The following is a 20,345-nucleotide window of genomic DNA, read 5'->3' as shown; positions in this document are numbered from 1 at the left end:
CGCATGCGTACTATATAAGGCTAAATCCAGGGAGATGTCGTATTTCCGGTTGTCTTAGAGTCCATGTGTATATGTGTGTGAGAAAGAGAGAGGGACAGAGAGGTGTCGGGGAGGTTAGGTGATGTACACCTGCCGATGAAAGACAACCCGAGCACCTCTTCCTCCTGCTAAAGATGTCGGCCAGGAGGAGAACCGAAGCCTTCGTCCCGGCTGAAGAGAGCGACCAGCTGCTGATTCGGCCCTTGTGAGTGACGGCGAAGCTGTGGTCCTCGGAGTTCCGTCCGCGCTCCTCTGCCCTCGCCCCCCCTCCCCTGATTTCAAACACCCAGGCTCTCTCAACGCTCCCTTCCATGTAAAAATGCAAGTAGAAAAAATAGGAACCACCTTTGGTGGGAAGGTAACAGCGTTCCGTGCGCCTTCGGCATCTACTCATGCTGGCCATATGACCACGGAGACGTCTTCAGACAGCCCTAGCTCGTCGGCTTTGAGATGGAGATGAGCACGCCCCTAGAGTCGGGACATATGTGCAAGAGGAACCTTTACCTTTATATAAAGCACTATGAAGCAGCATATAGACTTATATACTGCTTCACAGTGCTTTAGAATCCTCTCTAAGTGGTTTACAGAGTCAGCCTATTGCCCCCGACAATCTGGGTCCTCATTTTACCCACTTCGGAAGGAGAGAAGGCCGAGTCAACCTTGAGCCAGTCAGGATCGAACTGCTGGCAGTTGGCAGAATTAACCTGCAATACTGCATTCTAACCATTGTGCCACCATGGCTCCATCTTTAGCTTTTAAACAGAGGCTGCTCTTTGATTCTGCATATTTGTACTTAATTTCATTAGTGACTGCCATCATAACTTTGAACAGTTGCTGAACAAGTGGTTAGTAAGCAAAGACTATTTGTACACATAGTCCTCGCCTTACAACAGTTCATTTTGTGACCGTTCGAAGTTAAACACCGTACTAAAAAAAGTTACATATGACCACTTTTCACACTTACAACCATTGCAGCATCCATATGGTCACATGATCAAAATTCAGACATTTGCCAACTGATGCCAAATGGGTTTTTATGATGTTTGCAATGTCCGTTGTCATGTAACCCCTTTTCATGACCTGACAAACAAAGTCAATGGGGAAGCAAGAGTCACTTAACAACCATGTTACTAACTTAACACTTCAAGTGATTCACTTAACAACTGTGGCCAAAAAAAATTGTAAAATGGGCAAAACTCAGAAACAACTGTTGCTTAGCAACAGAAATTTTGGGCTCAATTGTGGTTGTAAGGCAAAGACTACCTGTATGATAAACTGGAATTAAGTGGAGTTTTGCTTTTGAGTTTGGGCAAATGACTAATAGTTATTAGGAACTGGTTTGGGTCTCCCTGTAGATTTACTTGCAACTGTTGTATGTTATGTCATTGCATTGCCTCTAGATCACTAAGAGTCAGAAAAGCAGATTACATGCCTCTGAAAGTCTGTGGGCTGCCCGATTGTGGAAGTGATTATTGCTGAGATAATTTAAATTCTATAAAAAATGTTTTCCAAATGGAATATTAGCCTGTCTCAAAATGGTTAAAATGCTCATAGAAACTCCTGCATATCTTTGATTGATGTAGGTATTGAATTGTGCTGCAAAAACCCAGATAACCACTAGATGACTGGAGTAAAAAATAAATTTCTCTTTGGTGCCATTTCTAAAATCTGGATTTTAGAAACCTGGAAACTTATGCAAGAAGGAGATTTTGAACAAAGTTGTCAACTTTTGTTATATACTCCTTAATATTTGGGTTCAGTGAGCTTCAAGTATCGATGTGGGGAGAAGGGCTTTCAGAAATTTTGTTCCACATCCGAGTGAGGCTTCAGAAAGTTGAAAAGTTGTACAATTGCTGGGATTTGATGCAGAATATCTGCAAAAAAACACCCCCAAAATCCCTGATCAATAACTTGGTATTGATCTCCAAACGTGTCTAGTATAGTGTGCACAGCAAACTTCAGTTACCTCTGTTCCTAGTTTTGGTACTGTATAGCCAAAATTAGATAAAGTTTGATTAATTCTACCATAATTATAGTTGAGTGAAAAAGGCAATGTCACAGTGATGTAGTTTGGGTCATTTAAATAAATTTGAGTTAAGCTTAAGAGTTCAGAGTTTAGGCCTAATGGTTCACAGAGCCAAGGGTTCTTTAAATAAGTTGTATCATTCTGCCCAAATGAGATTATTGAGTTAAGATAAAAATCTCACCTTGCTTGAAGAGTTGTACATGTTTTGTTTATTTTCAATAAACTAAGGGTTTTTTAAAACTTCCTTTAACAACTTTTACAGAGGTGCTGGACAGGAAGTAGGAAGATCATGTATTGTTTTGGAATTTAAAGGAAGGAAGATAATGGTAATGCAATTTTCCTGTTACATTATTTGTAAAATTCTTAATTTTAATTTTCTTGTTATTCAAATGTGTGTTTGTTCTTAGCCATTAAGCGACTCCTGGACAATATTAATAGTTCTATGTTAAAACAACTTTTGAGAATAAAAGTTTTTATAAAACATATTGCATGTGATTATAATCTGTAATAAAATATACTCATATGTCTTGTAATAAAAGTACAGTAGCTGCTTATTCAGTTGTGGCTAGTTCTACCTAAGGCTTTTCTTCTACATTTTCATGCACCACATTTGGCTGTAAGGCTTTTTTGTTCACAATTCTCAATTTATTGAGAATGTATCATTCAGTGTCTTCACTTAAATGTATATTCTGAATCCTTCCCCCCAAGTGTACGTATTTTGGGTGGAGGAGTATAGAATTAACAAGGCATATCCTTGGCTATTTATATGGTTTTTACTTTGTTAAAATTTCTTTAATAAAAAATATTTTTTAAAAAAGAAAGTCCTGAAATTATCCCTTGGCTCCCAACCTAGTCTGGTCAACCTCCGCATAGACTTACATCATCTTTAACATTTGGTGGGTTTGGGCGTGAGGGGACTGTCCTAGAAAAAAAAATTGAACTGCCACATTCTTGTTGGCTATTCAGTAAGGAAAAAAATACATTTTGAGGTATTTATCTTGGCTATTCCATTTTTCTGTTATTTATACAAAGATGAGAATGTTTGAATAATGCTCCATTTTAATGAAATTTCAGTTTAAAGCTATTCATTGTATAGCTTAGACTTTATTTCAATATTACTTGTACACTACATTCAGGGCAATAGTATTAAAATTCATCTCATCTTCATTGCTGTTAATGTCATAGAAAATCTCTACTCGTTCTATTTTTTTTCTGTAACGTACTGGCCCAAATATGGACAATTCTTTATTATTATCATATGAAAATAACATGCAAATCCTAAGATTAGAATAACATTACAAAACATTTAAGTATGCAGTATAAGCTTCATTAGTTTGACTTTAGTGCCATAGGATGTACATGTATATTTACCTCTAGTGATTGGTAATCTTCTTCTTGATTTCAATATGCATTTTCAGCTTGACTGTGGAATCCACCCTGGCTTAGAAGGAATGGATGCTCTTCCTTACATTGATCTTATAGATCCAGCTGAAACTGATCTCCTTCTGATAAGTCAGTAAGTGATGTATGATTTATCTTGCCTTCAAACCACTACCATGGCAGCTGTAGTCTTCAAGAAACTGTTTCTGGATTCAGCACAGAAACCACAGTGGTTGGGTATGGCTAAGCACAAAACTGAAAACATATTCTATTTCAAAGCAAAAAACATTGTGATTTTGAAGTTATTGTCAAGCTGGTTTTGGGAGGACTGCCATTCGGCAGAACCAAAACCATCTTCCCCATCCTGGTAAGTGCGGCTTGTGCTCTAACTTGCCACTGATTGTCTAATCACCTTGCTTTCCTTACCCCCAGAGGTAGCATTCTGCCGGGTTTGGATCGGTAGCGGAAATTTTGGGTGGCCCCACCCACCCACCCACCCCTATCTCATTTAGGCACTTGTTTTTAGCCAAAGTGCATGCGCGGAAGGCTAAGCACATGCGCAGACGGGGTCACATTTGCGAACCGGTAGGGAAGTTAAGCAAATACCACCCCTGCTTACCTCCCTTGAGTTTCTCCATTCCCTGCCATCATCACGGTTCTTGGCTTTAAACATGGCATATTTAACCAACCTATCCACTGCCCGGATCTTCCTGTAGTCTGCCTTTTCATCATTCTTACAGTGCATTTGAAGCCAAAGAGTTTGTCTGTAGCCACAACTAAAGGACAGTAGGAAATGGAAAAATTTGAAGGGAGAGAGCTGAGGTGGGGCAGAGCAGCTGAATAGGATGCATTGAAATCAAGGACATTGATGGCAACTATCCAAATCATCCACCAGCTCTCCCAGTCTTCCCAGTGCCTTTCTTTCATTACATTCCCTAGATTGCTGCTGTATGTTGTTGTCTTTCACCCCATAACATTTCTGCCTGGACCACTTCTCTTTCAGTCTAGAAACAGACCAACATCAGACAGAAATGGAACCTCAGAATTCCTGCCATGTTTTGGTATTTGTATATTGAATGTTTTTCCCATCCATAGACTTGAAGCTTTGCTCTGTTCTTAGAAATTTAATGGATTGCATCCTCCCTCTGCAGTCCCACTCTGTAAATGTTACAAAGCTGATGTGTAGAATGTTTATTGGATTTGTCTGACTGGATTTTTAACGCCAAAGAAGTATAGCAGATGTATTCTCATTGTGGTTAAGTATTTTAATAACACAAAGATACATTTTTAAAAGTTGTCTAGCTGTTTGCTGTAATAGCGTCTACCTCAGTTCCCATCCACTACCCCCCCCCCCATTATTATTTTTTTGACTATTTCAGTTTTCATTTGGATCACTGTGGGGCATTGCCATGGTTTCTGCAAAAAACCAGCTTTAAAGGAAGAACTTTCATGACCCATGCTACAAAAGCAATTTATAGATGGCTGCTCTCAGATTATGTCAAAGTCAGGTAAGTTAAACTTTTTTAACGTGTAAGAAACAAACGACCCTAAAATAATATGAACTTGGGATTATGTGAGTATTTTCAAGCCCTTACCCTATTGTAAAAATACATCTGAAAATCTGTTGAATAAGATGATGATCTGCCGTATTGTTTTATTTAGCAATATCTCTGCAGATGATATGCTATACACAGAGACCGACCTGGAAGAAAGCATGGAGAAAATTGAAACAATAAACTTTCATGAAGTAAAAGAGGTGGCTGGCATCAAATTCTGGTGTTACCATGCCGGACATGTTCTGGGAGCAGCCATGTTTATGATAGAGATAGCTGGAGTGAAGGTATTTCCTTAGAATGTGGAGAAATCTCTGCAACTCTGTTTCTATGAGTTTGCCATTTCAGAGGAACTAGGTTTTTTTTTGGGGGGGGGGGGTATTCTCTTTCTCTTACACCAGCAGCTTGGAAGATTAAAGGCCCCTGATATGAGCTGTTTTCTTTAGCACTGGAAGGAAAGTAATCTAAACAATATCAGAACATTGTGCTTAAAATTATATTTTGCTATGTCATATTGGTCCTGTTGTGGCCCGCCAGCAGCCAGCAGAGCTGGTTGCAGACTCAGACAGTGAGGAGGTTGGGGGGGAACATGGGCCAGTCCTGGAGTCTGGGGAAGGCTGTGATGAGGGCTCTGTGTCAGAGGCACAGATGGGGTCAGGGCCGACTGACAGTTATCAGCTGTCTTCGGAGTCGGATATCAGTGGGGCAGAAGAACAGCTGGAGCCTGTTCCCAATGTGTGCATGCGCAGAGCTGCCAGGAGAAGGAAATAGCTAAGGAACAAGGGCCAACTCAGGAGTAAATGCACAGGTGGACAGTGAATGGCCCCTCCCATGGGGAATAAAGAGGAGCGAAAGGGGAGGGGAGTTTGCAGGAGACAATTAGTTCAATTCATTAGGGTGAAGATCTGTTCCTGACTTCTTGCCAAGTAATTGCTGCTACAACTTGGCATTTGGAAGATATCGGCCTGGCAACTCTCCAAGCCTGATAAAGGTCTGTAGTTGTGAAATCTCATGAAAGACTGTTTGCTGGGACTTTGCTGGAGAGGAATTCCCTTTAACCTAAATAAAAGAGGTTTTATTGGGATGAGGAGTCGGCTTCATGATCTTGGGAAGCCTAGGTCAGAACAGGTTCCTTGTGAAGCATTTGCTGTTAATCCCCAGTACACTTAATCCATAGTATTAACAGTACACTTTTGGAGATACTAAGGCAATAAACCAAAAGTCATGGATTAGACTGTTGAACTTTTTGTAATTTAATCTTTATAATTACAATGTCATTTTACTTCTTTCTTAAAGCTTTTATACACAGGGGACTTCTCAAGACAGGAAGACAGGCATTTGATGGCAGCTGAGATTCCCAATATTAAACCTGATATTCTGATCATTGTAAGTTTCTTCTTTAATATATCCTGGTATGTACATCAATTCATGTAGATACACATACACTCTGTTTTCTGGATAATTCCCCTGCCACAGTATGCTGTGGGCAGCCTTGTGCTCCCTCTTCAGTGACTTGTGTCCATCTTTTTTGTTAGCTAAAGATGAAGTCGTATCAGACAGTGAGACTTAGCTGTCCTCTTGTTTTTGACTCAGTAACATTGGATCATCCAAAGGAGCAGCTGGCTCTAAAGACAATTCATTATTGGCCAGCAGTGTAATTTGTCAATGGTTAACATTTGAGAACATCAATTCTGTTTTATTTTATCCCCATCAACCTGGTTAGAGATTTTTTGTACAACGAACTCAAAAGAATTGAAGATTATGTGCATATGTAGTGTTGTAATTCTTCAACTATTTGTCTAGGAATCAACATACGGTACTCACATCCATGAGAAGCGGGAGGAGCGAGAGGCTCGATTCTGTAACACTGTACATGATATTGTAAACAGGGGAGGACGAGGCCTCATCCCTGTGTTTGCTTTGGGAAGAGCTCAAGAATTGCTTTTGATTTTGGGTATGTATTTACTGAATACTTCTAACATATACTAATTGCTTTCTTAACATGTTGTCTGGGTCTCTGGATATAATAATAGAGGTAATTGGAATCCTTGACTCTTGAAGGGCAGGCAACTTTCGTTATCTTATGTGCACTCTACCTGGAACTGCCTTTAATGATCACCCAACTTGCATATTAACGCTAGACAATCCAGTGTTGTATAACACCAATATTGAAGAAGCTGTGTTGTTTGGCAATACAGTAGGTTTCCAGCGTCAATTCAAGATGCTGATGATAACCTTTAAATCCAATGTGACTAGGAGGAATCTTGCAATTTTAGAGACTACAATAGTCTTGTCAGTCAGAAAGGCCGGCAGTTCGACGGTTCAAATCCCTAGCGCCTCGTAACTGAGTGAGCTCCCGTTACTTGTCCCAGCTTCTGCCAACCTAGCAGTTCAAAAGCACAAAAAAAAATGCAAGTAGAAAAATAGGAACCACCTTGGTGGGAAGGTAACAGCGTTCCGTGTGCCTTCAGCGTTTAGTCATGCTGGCCACATGACCACGGAAATGTCTTTGGACAGCACTGGCTCTTTGGCTTTGAAACGGAGATTAGCACCACCCCCTAGAGTCGGGAACGACTAGGACATATGTGTGAGGGAAACCTTTACCTTTTTTTATAGCTACTTTTGGATAACAGTCCCTACTTCTCAAGATTTGTGACAGGAGACTCACAAGAGCTCCCTTCCTGTAGAACGTCTTCCTAGAAAACAAACCGCAACCTTATTTTAAGAAGCTTTTAAAAACATTCCTCTTCCAGGGTACATTTTGAGAAAACTTGGGTGAGAATGGGAGAGGCACCTGAGCTTTGAATGTATCTAGCTATTTTGATGATGAACTATAAAGCATTATAATTTTTATGGTTTTATGGTGAGGAATACAGACAATATAAATGTTACATTGTGGCACGATACAGGTTTTGCAGATATTTTTTCAGAACTCAAATATTTGAACAATTTTTAATATTAACTTCATGTCTTGCATGTCTGTTTAGATGAATACTGGCAAAATCACCCTGAACTACACGAGATCCCTATATACTATGCTTCTTCCCTGGCAAAGAAGTGCATGGCAGTGTATCAGACCTACGTCAATGCTATGAATGATAAAATCCGCAAGCAAATCAATATCAACAACCCCTTTGTATTCAAGCACATTAGTAATCTGAAGGTCAGTGTGAATAAATATATTGCTACAGAACGTGCAAATTGAATCCAAATAGATCTAGTTCTGGTTTATGGTTGGGCTTCTTAATTGCCCTAATCTAGTTATTGATAAATGACTCAAGTGCCTGCAAGTTTGTTAAAAATAGATTGGGAAACAGATGCTTACAAAATTCCATTCTCCCCTTCCCGGTTCCAGCATAATTTACATTTTGAGATCATGAGCAATCAGAAACATAGCTCACTAATGGTAACTAATATATTTAGATGAGCTGTGGTGGTGCAGTGGTTAGAATGCAGTACTGCAGGTTAATTCTGCTGACTGCCAGCTGCCTGTAGTTTGGCAGTTCGATCCTGACCAGCTCAAGGTTGACTCAGCCTTCCATCTTTCCAAGGTGGGTAAAATGAGGAGCCAGATTGTTGGGAGCCATAGGCTGACACTCTAAACCACTTGAGAGGTCTGTGAAACACTGAAGCGGTACATAAGTCTAAGTGCTATTGCTAAGTTCTATTATGAGACAGTCCTGATTTCCAAAAGTTTGGCTACCATTTACCAAATGCAGGATTAGAGTACCCTCTTTTGAGGTTACAGATATTAGGAGCTCTTCCTGTAATTCTTGTGGGCTACTGCAGCCATCTCCAATCTTTCCGGACCGGCAGCGAGAAGGGGGGGGGGGGGCAAGGGGATGCTTTCCACGAATGCAGCTTTGCGTGAACATGCATTTGCCCACTGTTTGCGTGGCCTGGTTCTAAGCCACAAGAGCCAGACCAGAAGCATCTCCTCTTTGCTGTGAGCATTTTAATGATGGGTATCTTTCTGGAACTCACAGCATGCAGACCCAGCCCAGATATGTGGAACCACAGTCCTTCTTATAGAATCTGACTCTCTCAAATGGAAGCACCACAACACCATTTTTCTTCTCTCTTTATCTAGAGCATGGATCATTTTGATGACATTGGCCCCAGTGTGGTAATGGCTTCCCCTGGCATGATGCAGAGTGGCTTATCCAGAGAATTATTTGAGAGCTGGTGCACTGACAAAAGAAATGGAGTCATCATAGCAGGTTATTGTGTGGAAGGAACCCTTGCCAAGGTGAGATCTTCTCTCTGTACTATGTGGAAGACATTAGTGTTTGAGCACCCTATTGGTGTGTCAAAGACAACCCATACTTAGTTTAATCAAATAAATTTGGTAGCATGTCAGTGCAGAATATATACACTATACTTATATTGATATAGATACAGCCTTATTATGCATTTATTTCATTTTAAATGTTTGTTCTTGCTTTACAATATATGTAACAAATGGTAAAACTTAATTGTGTAATAGTAAATCATCAGGTATGAAAGACCAGAATATTTTTGCTCAGGGTTGAGCTATGGGATCCTTGGTGCTCTCTGAGCTCAGTTGTTTTCTTACAGGCGTTTCATTATCAAACTAGGTGACATCATCAGTGCCCTCAGCACCAAGAAACCCACAATTAGATACAATAAAGGGGTTCCAGACATTAATTCCTCAATCCGTGAGAAAGCATATGTTCTAGGAGACTAGACATCTCAAGAACAATTGAATACCCTGCATAATCTCAGATGCTCTCTAAAGAGGCACACAAAAGCACTATTTGTAGCATCACACAGAGAATTTAGGAGCTCACCCAAGAATGGTGATCTCACCTTTGCTGCCAAGCAGTGGCCTGTGTCATTGCCTGGTGGTATTCCTGTGCACATACGTGTGTATTTTACACATACTTAAATTATCTTACATCCAGGCTGTTTGCCCCATGGCAAGTGAGTCCAATGACTCACTGTAATTCGGTAAACAATTGTTTGGATGATCTTCAGTTATAGTAATTTCTTTGTATGTATTTTCATCAAACCTGGGTATTTTGTAGTGAAAAACAGAATCATGGAGATGTTGAATTTGGTAACTAGACCAGACGGGTGCCAAGAATTGTTATGCTAGGCACTTAAAAGGAATGTTCAATATTTTTCTGTTGTAAATGAAATAATAAAATATTGTTGGAATTTGTGTATTTTCTGCTGTTGCAGCATATCATGTCTGAGCCTGAAGAAATTACAACAATGTCAGGACAGAAACTACCACTGAAGATGTCGGTGGATTACATTTCTTTCTCCGCTCATACAGATTACCAGCAAACCAGCGAGTTTATTCGGGCCCTCAAGCCCCCCCATGTGGTTAGTATCTAACTTCTTTTCAAGACATCGAATAATTATTGATCAGTTCTCAACACAAGTTCAAGGCATTTTATTTTAGGTTCTCAATCTAATGTTAACCGTCTCCTTTCCTGTACAAATTTACCATTCAGCCATATTTAATATCATATTTATTAATTCCGTTTTCAATTGTTTCTCAAAACAATCAATACTTCTCAAAAGTATTATTTTAAAACTGGTTCTTCAGGAAATGCTGTGACACATATTGAGATAATAATTTGGGGGGAAAGTTCCAAGGAAGAAACAAGAACATCCGAATGATATAAGAAAACAATGATTTAATGAAAATCAGAATATTTTTTTTAAAAATGAGTACTCATATCCCAAGCCTATTGTGCATTTCGACACTTTGTCCACCACCACTTTCCTACAGCCTATTTCACTGGAGAAAAATGGAAAGGCTTTGGGGGACAGCTTTTATGAAACACCAAGAGAACTGAAGGATATCCTGCTCACTTTGTACTTTCCAAGCTAAGAAAGTTGGGAAAGAATAGTAACATTTGAGGACCAGTAAGATATAATCCAGTACAAGGGAAATTGTACATAAACCGTTAAAACCATACTCTGTACGTAGTAGCTGCTTTCTCTTCTCTTTCTTCTTCTCCTTATCTCAGCAATGACCTTCTTAATTGTGGATGCTTGTATTTGTCACGCAGATATTGGTGCATGGTGAGCAGAATGAAATGGCTAGACTGAAAGCTGCTTTAATACGTGAATACGAAGATAACGATGAAGTTCACATAGAAGTCCACAATCCTAGAAATACTGAAGCTGTGACTCTGAACTTCAGAGGAGAAAAACTAGCCAAGGTAAATGCTAATCCTGCTTTTGCTCTAACAAGAATCTTTTCATGAATCTTGATCAAAGGGCATTATTTTTCTTACTTCAAATATATATAGTCTACTCTTGTATATAGGAATAATAAATTGTATAAACTACTGTGGAAAGAATAGGGCTTTTTCTCCCGTGGTTAAAACCCAGGACTGAATGGATGGAGGGTGACAGTAGTAAAATGCAGATTGTCTATGGAGATGCTCAATCATCCAGATCATGGTTGTCCCAAAGGTTATCCCTTCAGAGCGGAAGAAGCTTCTCGGATGAGAAGCAAAACACTTTCAAAGAAAAATCAGAAAGTCCAGTTGCCTCTTGAAAAAGCACCTTTGGGATAAAATCCAGGGTGTTCAGAATGTTCTGTTGGCTATGCTGGTACAATTCTTAGAAACTTTTTTGTTGTTTGAAGGTGTCATTTACTGGCCACGCGGGAATATTTGGCCTGATAATATTGAAGCAGAGCAGTTTGAGATAAACTGTTTTTAAAACAGGGACAAATCTGTGATAAAAGTGTACAGGTGGGACGTATCACTTGTGATTTTTAGAAAAGCATCAATTTGTCAGTCCAAAAAATGGAAGAACTTAAAAGGATGCTGTATACTTCATTAGCATCGCTGTTAAATAATTAAGTGAAGTTAAAGTCAATCTATACATTTACTTACAGATATTTACATATGAGCCTAATAGGGAAACATGCAGCTAAAGTGCTATCTTCAATTGTTCAAATAGAGGTTGTACATTTGATTTGCCTTTCTATAATCTCTGCTAATAGTCACAATTTTGTACTTTTTCATAGGTAATGGGTTCTCTAGCTGATAAGAAACCAGAACAAGAACAGCGAGTTTCAGGAATACTGGTTAAAAGAAACTTTAACTACCATATTCTTTCTCCTTGTGATCTGTCCAGTAAGTAAAAGTTATCCTCCTCACCCCATATTCAATAGTTCATGTATTTTTAACAAGCCAAATGTGTGCTCTTTACTCAAAAGTCATATTTCTCAGTTTGGACTGTGAATATTTAGTGATGACAATGATTTCATATTCATACATTAAAATGTAGTCTATATAGTGTTTATACAGTAGCCAAATACAGTTTAAATGTAGGATATAAGTTTTAAATGAAGAAAAATTCAAAACTAAAATATTTTACAATACTCTAATATCAAGTTATGGCTAAAACAGTTCTTCGAAATAGAAGTCCAGAAATTACACCTGTTCAAAGCTTTTGAAGAAGAGAGGCTTCACCTTCAGTAAAGGTGTGCCCTTCAAGACCGCTCTGCACATGGCTACCTGAAACCCACCTGAGCTCTGCCATATCTCTGCTTTTTTAAGCTTTGTGGTGATATGATGGACCCTCTGAAATGAAATCGATCTGGAAAGGAGCTAGTAACATTCATATCACTCTCTTAGATTAATTGAAGAATATTGTAGGCCCCAGTCTGGCACGTACTAAATATTGTCTTTTTTCCTTTAAAAACTGTTCAAGATTACACAGATCTTGCCATGAGCACTGTGACACAGACACAAGCTATTCCGTACACAGGCACATTCAGTCTGCTTCATTACCATCTGCAAAAATTAACAGGTATGGAGATGAAATACTTTAAAACTTAAAAAAAAAAACCTTTCCCTCTACTACTCTTCTGGTTGCTAAATTCTACAAGATTCAGTTTGGTATTAAATTTTGAATGAATAAGGGTAATGGGAGATGAATGATTAATATTTTGTAGGATAACAAGATCAGAGCAAAATCCAAGTAGGCTTCCAAGCAGACTTGTGAGCAGTCATTTTAAGGACCGGTCAAAGTTACGATTGCCTTAGAAAGGGTGCTTTACAAACCCGTAAATCATTTCTGGTTGTTATAAAGCGTCGGTCCCCCCTCCCCATGGCCACAAAACTGCAATGTGGGGCTTAGCAACCTGTTCACATTGATGATCAATTGCCAAACACCCCATGATCATGTGATTTTAAATCTTCTCTGCTGACTTCTCCAGAAAGTCAGTGGGAGAGCTGGTAGGGAAGGTTGTAATCCACTGTTGCCTGTCAAGAACACTCTCTCTTATTTCTGGGGGTTGGCTAAAAGAGCTGCCTTCCAGGGTGGGGAATCTCATGGAGATGCGATTTCTAGCCACAGTGAGGATTTCGCCTCTCTTCTGTCCACTGGGAAGAAATCCCTTATTAGGCTATAGGAATACAGTTAAATTCCTTAAAGATTTTAGTTCCATTCTTATAGCTCAATGAAGGATTCCCCCTACTGGTCAGATTTTCTGTGGAACCTCCCCTTCATCCACTGAAGATTTTAGTTCTGTTCCTGCAGCCCAATGAAGGAATTTCCCCCTGTGAACCTACCCAGATCTTCTTATTCCTTCCTTGAACTTCTTACCTGGGATTTGTCTGCTTAACCACCTGGGAGATCACTTAATGATCGCAACCTGGAGTACTGAGATTGCAGTCATTGAGCGAAGTGGTCACTCAGCCATCTTGCTTAACTTCCATTTTGCTCAACGACCAAAATTTCCGTGCCAGTTGTGGTTATAACTCGAGGTCTATCTGTAAGCTGCTTTTTCACAAGCATTAAAGATCCTCAGTTCCTGGACACCTCAGAAGCTCATTGGAGATTTCTTGATCAAGAAGGCTGTGCAAGATATTGAAAGATACATTTCAGAGCAGATCTGGAAAATCTTGTTACCTTGGAATTGGCTCAGCAATGTACCACAAAATTTTGTGTCATACTTCTGTGATTTCAAAGCCATTGCAGCAAGGATGGAAAATGATGATTCCACTTATTTTGACTGTTTGGATCTGCTTTAAAGAGATTAAAAAGGTAGAGCATGAAATTAAAATGGTTTCATCATTTGTATTTGAATGTATCTGATTGACACATTCACTATGTACACATCTGCTAAGCCAGAACACAGTTTGCCTGGTTTGAGTTTAGTATCTCGCTAGAATCCAAGTACTATGGTTTGTACACTATTATTGCAACTTAACATGTGCAAGCCTAATAGCATTTATTCAATAAACTATGGTTAAGCAAGCCAGGACTTCACAAACCTGGTCATTATTTGCCCATGCTGGTTTGCTCCCAAGATTGTCGGATGTGTATCGTAGAAGGAAACAGGAGCCAGCTGCCCAAACACCTATTGAATAATAATTTAGTGGGATGTGTGATTGGGTGTGTATATGTATATATATGTTACATGACAAACTTTGTTGTAATTTTACTGGTTAATATTTTTTTAAGGTGACATAAAAGAAATAGAGGTCCAAGATAAGCCAGCTTTGAAAGTTTTTAAAAACATTACCGTAGTCCAAGAACCAAGCATGGTGGTGCTCGAGGTAAGAACAGTGTGGCGGTTTTCTTATGGTATCTTCTAAATTGCTTTGACAGAAAATGAAACTGTCTTATCATATATAAAACAGAATGGCAGTGGTTTTGCTTATCTGGCTCTTCTTCATTGTCTAGTCATCAGTCATACTGTGATGCTCGTACTTTACAAAGCAGTAAAACAACAGTCCAGCGCCAATATATTATTCGCATAGAATTGACAAAATCAATCTGGTATAGTCCATCTAATCTTGCACTCTGTGGCATAACTTCCCGTTTCATTCCTCGCTTTGTTCTGCCTATGCTCAGCTGCAACGCAGACTTACCATTTTTTCAATTGCCATCTTTTAAAAATAAATCCCATAAATTAGGGGACTGGAGTCTAAAACAAATGAAGAACGGTTGCAGGAACTGGGTATGTCTAGTTTAATGAAGAGAAGGACTAGGGGAAACATGATAGCAGTGTTTCAATATCTCAGGGGTTGCCACAAAGAAGAGGGAGTCAATCTATTCTCCAAGGCACCTGAGGGTAGAACAAGAAGCAATGGGTGGAAACTAATCAAGGAGAGAAGCAACTTAGAACTGAGGAGAAATTTCCTGACAGTTAGAACAATTAATCAGTGGAACAGCTTGCCTCCAGAAGTTGTGAATACCCCAACACTGGAAGTCTTTAAGAAGATGTTGGCTAGCTATTTGTCTGGTGTAGGGTTTCCTGCCTAAGCAGGGAGTTGGAGTAGAAGACCTCCAAAGTCCCTTCCAATTCTGTTATTCTATTCTATCCTATCCTATCCTATTCTATTCTAAATAGATTGCAATACTTAATTGGATAGTTTATGTTGCTAATTAAATAATTGTTAAAGAATTAATTAATTAACCCCAATGGACAAATCTCCCTTGTTTTTCTGAAGGTCAGAAGGTGGAGCTACCTGGTTTGATTTAAACAATCTTTGTTTCCTTTTTTTCTTCTTCAGTGGGTAGCAAATCCTGCCAATGATATGTATGCAGATACTGTAACAACAGTGATTCTAGAAATTCAATCAAATCCCAAAGTTCACAAAGGTATTCACTATTTTCATTTGTTTGAGAAGTATAGACCAAAAGTGCATGTGTTGTTCTGGAAGGAGGATGCAAGGCAATTTCACAGCTTAAAGGGCAGTGATTCTCTTATTCCAGTAACATGGTCTACTATGCACAATTTAAAACTAATGAGGCTAAAGGAGATTATTCCCCATATCAATGAAGGAGATGGTGTTAACATCTTATTTCAATTAATTAGATTTAGGAATAGATATCTTTAATGCAGTTTCCTTCATGTTAAAACTCAGTTCCCAGTTGTTTCTTTCATGTGTCCATGTAATTTTCTTGGCTGCAATTATGAAAGTAGTTTGCTTCTCAGGTTTTATGAAAAAAAAGTTGCCTCCCCTCTAGCCTACATTCCTAATTCCTTGCAAGTCTCTCATTCAACAAATAAACTGTTGATCTGGCTGACTTTGGATTTAATGGACAAAATCTTCTGGGTCCAAATTTCAGGCAATAATGGACTGTTTCTCAAGATTTTATCCCACAAAATCTGATAAGTGCATCTAGATCAGTGGTGGGTTCCTACCAGTTTGGATCACTCCGGCCGAACCGGTAGTGGTTTGGCGGCCTGGGTCGCTGGAAGCAGCAGCGACCCAGACCTGCCACGCCCCCGAACCGGTTCTCCGGGTAGTGCTGTATGCGCTGCCATCTTGTTTTTTGCTTCTGCACATGAGCAGAACAACTTTTATTGCACTGTGCATGCACGAGCAAACTAGCAGTAGTGATTGCTGGAACCCACCCCTGATCTAGATTTTTGCTCCTGGAAACATTTCCTCCTTTTATCAATAAAATTGGTTTGCTTGTGTACAATTATGCTTCAGGGCTCAAAAATTCCGATTCAGTCTTTAACTGGCCCTTGGATTTAACCGTCATCTCTTCCTCCTTACCAGTCTGTTAAATCAAAGGTTCATTGTTATCTCTTCGGCTTATCAGATAAAAGAAGTTATGTTTGTCTATAACTGAAGATCTAATTTTTTTTTCAGAATTGTCCGATTCATGCCCAATTTAACTTACTCGATTTTACAAAGAAAATTGTTTCTACTTCAAGAAACGTGGGTGTGTGCCCAACATTTTTCTTCGTATGTGAAAGAGGATTGTGTGCATCTTTCAGAAGTTTGGTTGGAAGTGTTACTCTGGCTATCTTTGCACACAACACCACTGCCCTTGGGGAATGTGCATAATTAGCAATTAAATTACAGTATTCTCAATTTATGTTTTTCAGCGATGATGCGTAAAATTCCAAAAAAAGAAGAAATAGAAGATTACCACAAAAAAATGGAAATTATGCTTCAGTAAGTTTATACAATACAATAGCAGAGTTGGAAGGGACCTTGGAGGTCTTCTAGTCCAAGCCCCTGTCTAGGCAGGAAACCCAATACCACTGATGGCGAACCTATGGCACGTGTGCCACAGGTGGCACACGGAGCCATTTGTCAGGGCACGCAAGGCGCTGCCCTGTCAGCTGGCCAGCACGCATGTGCGCGCTGGCCAGCTGAGTTCACCCTTTTTTAAAGCCGTTTTTTGCCCTCCCCAGGCTCCAGAGGCTTTATAGGAGCCTGGGGAGGGCAAAAAGAGCCTCCCCCACCCCCCCCGGAGGCCCTCCGGAGGTGAAGCCTCTGGAGCGCAAAAAAACGCTCCTATGGGCAAACCCGGAAGTTCGGGAACGGACTTCCGGTTTGCTCGGAGGGTCATTTTGACTGCTCTGGAGGCTTCAGGGAAGCCTCTTGAAGGTCCCTGAGGCCTTCGGGGCGCTTAAAACGACCCTCTGAGCAAAACGGAAGTGACTTCCGGTTTGCTTGGAGGGTTGTTTTGACTGCTTCGGAGGCTTCAGGGACGCCTCCTGACAGTCCCTGAAGCCTCCAGAGGGCTTCCAGGGGGACGGGGGAGGCTGTTTTCGCCCTCCCCATGCTCCTATAAAGCCTCTGGAGCCTGGGGAGGGAAAAAAAACCATGCAAAAATGGGGGAGGGGTAGCGCCTGTAGTGCATGCATACACACTGGGGGGGTCGTGCATTGCATTATGGGCGTGGCATGCCTGCACACGACCCCCCTGCGCTCCCCTCACTTATGGCACGTGAGCCAAAAAAGGTTCGCCATCGCTGCCCTATACTGTTTCAGACAAATGGCTATCCAACATCTTAAAGACTTCCAGTGTTGGGGCATTCAGAACTTCTGGAGGCAAGCTGTTCCACTGATTAATTGTTCTAACTGTCAGGAAATTTCTCCTCAGTTCTAAGTTGCTTCTCTCCTTGATTAGTTTCCACCCATTGCTTCTTGTTCTACCCTCAGGTGCCTTGGAGAATAGTTTGACTCTCTCTTCTTTGTGGCAGCCCCTGAAATATTGGAACACTGCTATCATTTATGATAGTCCAAGTTATGCTTGCGCACTTAACCGAAGAATCTATAGTCTGCACACCCTGGTTTAGAGTAACACCCAGAATTATCCTCAATAAATGTTCCATTGACCTGAATGGACTTTCTTTGAAAGAAGAGTTCACAGGACTAGAGTGTTAGTTTCCTTAAACAGACTTTATTCTAAATGTAAAACAGCAGCCAGCAAATGTACTGTTATATATTTCTAACATTTAGCCTTTTGTTTGTAGGGACATATTTGGAGAAGACTGTGTAAGTTCAAAGAAAGATAATGTGCTCAGCATCACTGTGGATGGAAAAACAGCAAATCTCTCATTGGATACAAGGGTAAATACAGCTAAATATTATAATTAGAGCCTTTCAAGATTTTAGTAGTCATTTTGGAGAGTTAGAACTGGCCAGATATCAGTATGAAATCAGGTCAAATAGTTGAGAATGTTGTAAACCGCAAAAGTGTCAAAACATCTCCACTTAAAACCTTTAAGAAAAAAACAAGATTTTTTTTAAAAAAAACTAAAAGTTAGGACAAAAATAGGGGGAAACGTTGGTAAATTGAATACATTGAAGGTTTATCATCATTGATGCTTTACCACAGGCATTTGGAATGTGTTTAAATGAAAAAGAAATAGTTTCGTTACTGAATGTTACAGCAACCTTACGATGCCAGAGTTCTCAAGAGCTGAAAGATTACAAGCTATCAGTTATTCAGTTCAGCATCTGCACTGTTATTTCTGCATTCCTGGTCTCATAAACAGCATTTTTTACATAGCTTACATTAAAGGACTTTGAAAGCATCTGTAAGCATTTGGAGTAAACTAAGACCTACCCTGCTCGGTGTATCTGCTTCCTGGCCTTTCACAACATGTCTGCATACATAAAAACACACCAGACAAGGCTTCTGCTGCAAAAAGTTGTATACATTGGCTAGGGAAAATAAAAAATATTCTCTAAGCAAAAATATGCTTACCAATGCATAGGTTCCCAATTGTCTGTTCGATCCAAATGGCTTGACAGCATTTACTTGCCATAGTATTCTAAAATATTCTAGCCCCTTCTAGCTCTTGGACACGTTTTATTTTTTCCAGAATGATGTGTTGACAAAATATGTATTTTTCGGAGTTTAAGACGCACCTTTTTCCCTCAAAAAAAGAGGGTGAAAATCTGGGTACGTCTTATACACTGAATGCAGCATTTTTTGCCTCCTGAAACCCCGCCCCCTTTGCAAAAATGGCCTTGCTTAGCCTTTAGGAGGCTTCGAGGGTGCTCCTGGGGCTGGGGAGGGCAAAAATGAGTGGATAATGGGCTGTTTTCTGCTTGGTTTTGCGCCCCTCTCCCCCAGCCCCCAGGAGCACTCTACAAGCCGCCTAAAGGCTATGCGTGCTCTTTTTTTTTTACAAAAAACGAGCCCGTTTCCACGAAGAATGGGCCTTTTTTGGGAAGTCTGCAGAGTGGAAAAACTTTTTTTTTTAATTTGCCTCTTCAAAATCTTGGTGCCTCTTATACTCCGGTGCCTCTGATACTCCAAAAAATATGGCACAGCTCTCAAAAAAGTCATAGGCCCCATGTTGCAAACACTCACATTTCCTTCCACAACATGTAGTTTCTCTTTTTGTATTACATCTTTTGTGCTGCCACTCATCATAAAGAACATTCTTTCCCCATGCTAGAGGGCTGCCATGGTGCCAGTGTGCCTTTCATTCCCAAACAGTGATAGGCCCCGGGGTGCTAAACAGGCCTGTGGAATTTACATACGAAGGCCACTTAAGGTTGCTTCTGCTTTGTCCTCTTTTAGACAGTTGATCACGAACCAGGATGTGAAGATGATGATGAAACCCTTCGGGAAATGGTCGAGCTGGCTGCACAGCGACTTTATGACGCTATCACTCCTATACAATAATCTAGTGGATTTTGTATATGCCCATCCGGATCCTCTAATGAGTTTACACTTTTAGAAAATGTTCTTTCGTTAAAATAATTTTGCCCCCAGATGGGCAGACCAAAATAACTTCTGTTTGTGTCTACAATTAAAAAATGTATTATAGAAAAAGCTCATTTCTCCTGGTTCATTGGCTGAAGTGGGTTGTGAATGCCCAAAATGCAAAAACTGAGATTTTAAAAGGATTGTCTATTATTTTTAAAATGTTTCAACGTATTTTTGTTATTAGACTCATATTACCTGAAGAATCAGAATGTTTTGAACTTCTCATCTTAACCTGAATTTGCATATATTAGAATTCACAGAAGTTGAAGTACAGATAGTTCAGAACTTACAAATAGTTGTTTAATGACTGTTTGCAGTCACAACAGCCACATTGTGAAATGCTTAAGCTCAGCGTCTTTTAGAATG

At 39.9% G+C, this 20,345-nt stretch overlaps 1 protein-coding gene across 1 annotated transcript; it reads left to right on the top strand.

The window, feature by feature from the left end:
• Nucleotides 1-31: 31 nt before the first annotated feature.
• On the top strand, nt 32-20,045 carry CPSF3 (cleavage and polyadenylation specific factor 3). Its single transcript, XM_081945044.1, has 18 exons — nt 32-244; nt 2,328-2,391; nt 3,484-3,581; nt 4,825-4,953; nt 5,108-5,285; nt 6,295-6,384; nt 6,802-6,952; nt 7,986-8,161; nt 9,089-9,247; nt 10,204-10,350; nt 11,046-11,198; nt 12,017-12,125; nt 12,706-12,804; nt 14,464-14,558; nt 15,519-15,606; nt 16,850-16,919; nt 18,229-18,325; nt 19,791-20,045. Exons 1-18 carry the CDS (start codon nt 174-176, stop codon nt 19,893-19,895), a joined length of 2,079 nt encoding a protein of 692 aa, XP_081801170.1. The 5' UTR covers nt 32-173; the 3' UTR covers nt 19,896-20,045.
• The last annotated feature ends 300 nt before the right edge of the window (nt 20,046-20,345 follow it).

The sequence above is a fragment of the Natrix helvetica genome (assembly GCF_964273705.1).
Source record: "Natrix helvetica genome assembly, chromosome: 2".
NCBI lineage: Eukaryota > Metazoa > Chordata > Lepidosauria > Squamata > Natricidae > Natrix > Natrix helvetica.
The sequence above is the reverse complement of the archived record's forward strand: the minus strand, read 5'-3'. Positions and strand labels throughout refer to the sequence as shown.

Coding starts and splice junctions, on each gene's coding strand:
- CPSF3 (XM_081945044.1), top strand. CDS start 174: ATGTCGGCCAGGAGGAGAACCGAAGCCTTCGTCCCGGCTGAAGAGAGC. Junction 2,392..3,483: donor TTAAAGGAAGGAAGATAATG/GTAATGCAATTT, acceptor ATGCATTTTCAG/CTTGACTGTGGAATCCACCC. Junction 6,953..7,985: donor AGAATTGCTTTTGATTTTGG/GTATGTATTTAC, acceptor ATGTCTGTTTAG/ATGAATACTGGCAAAATCAC.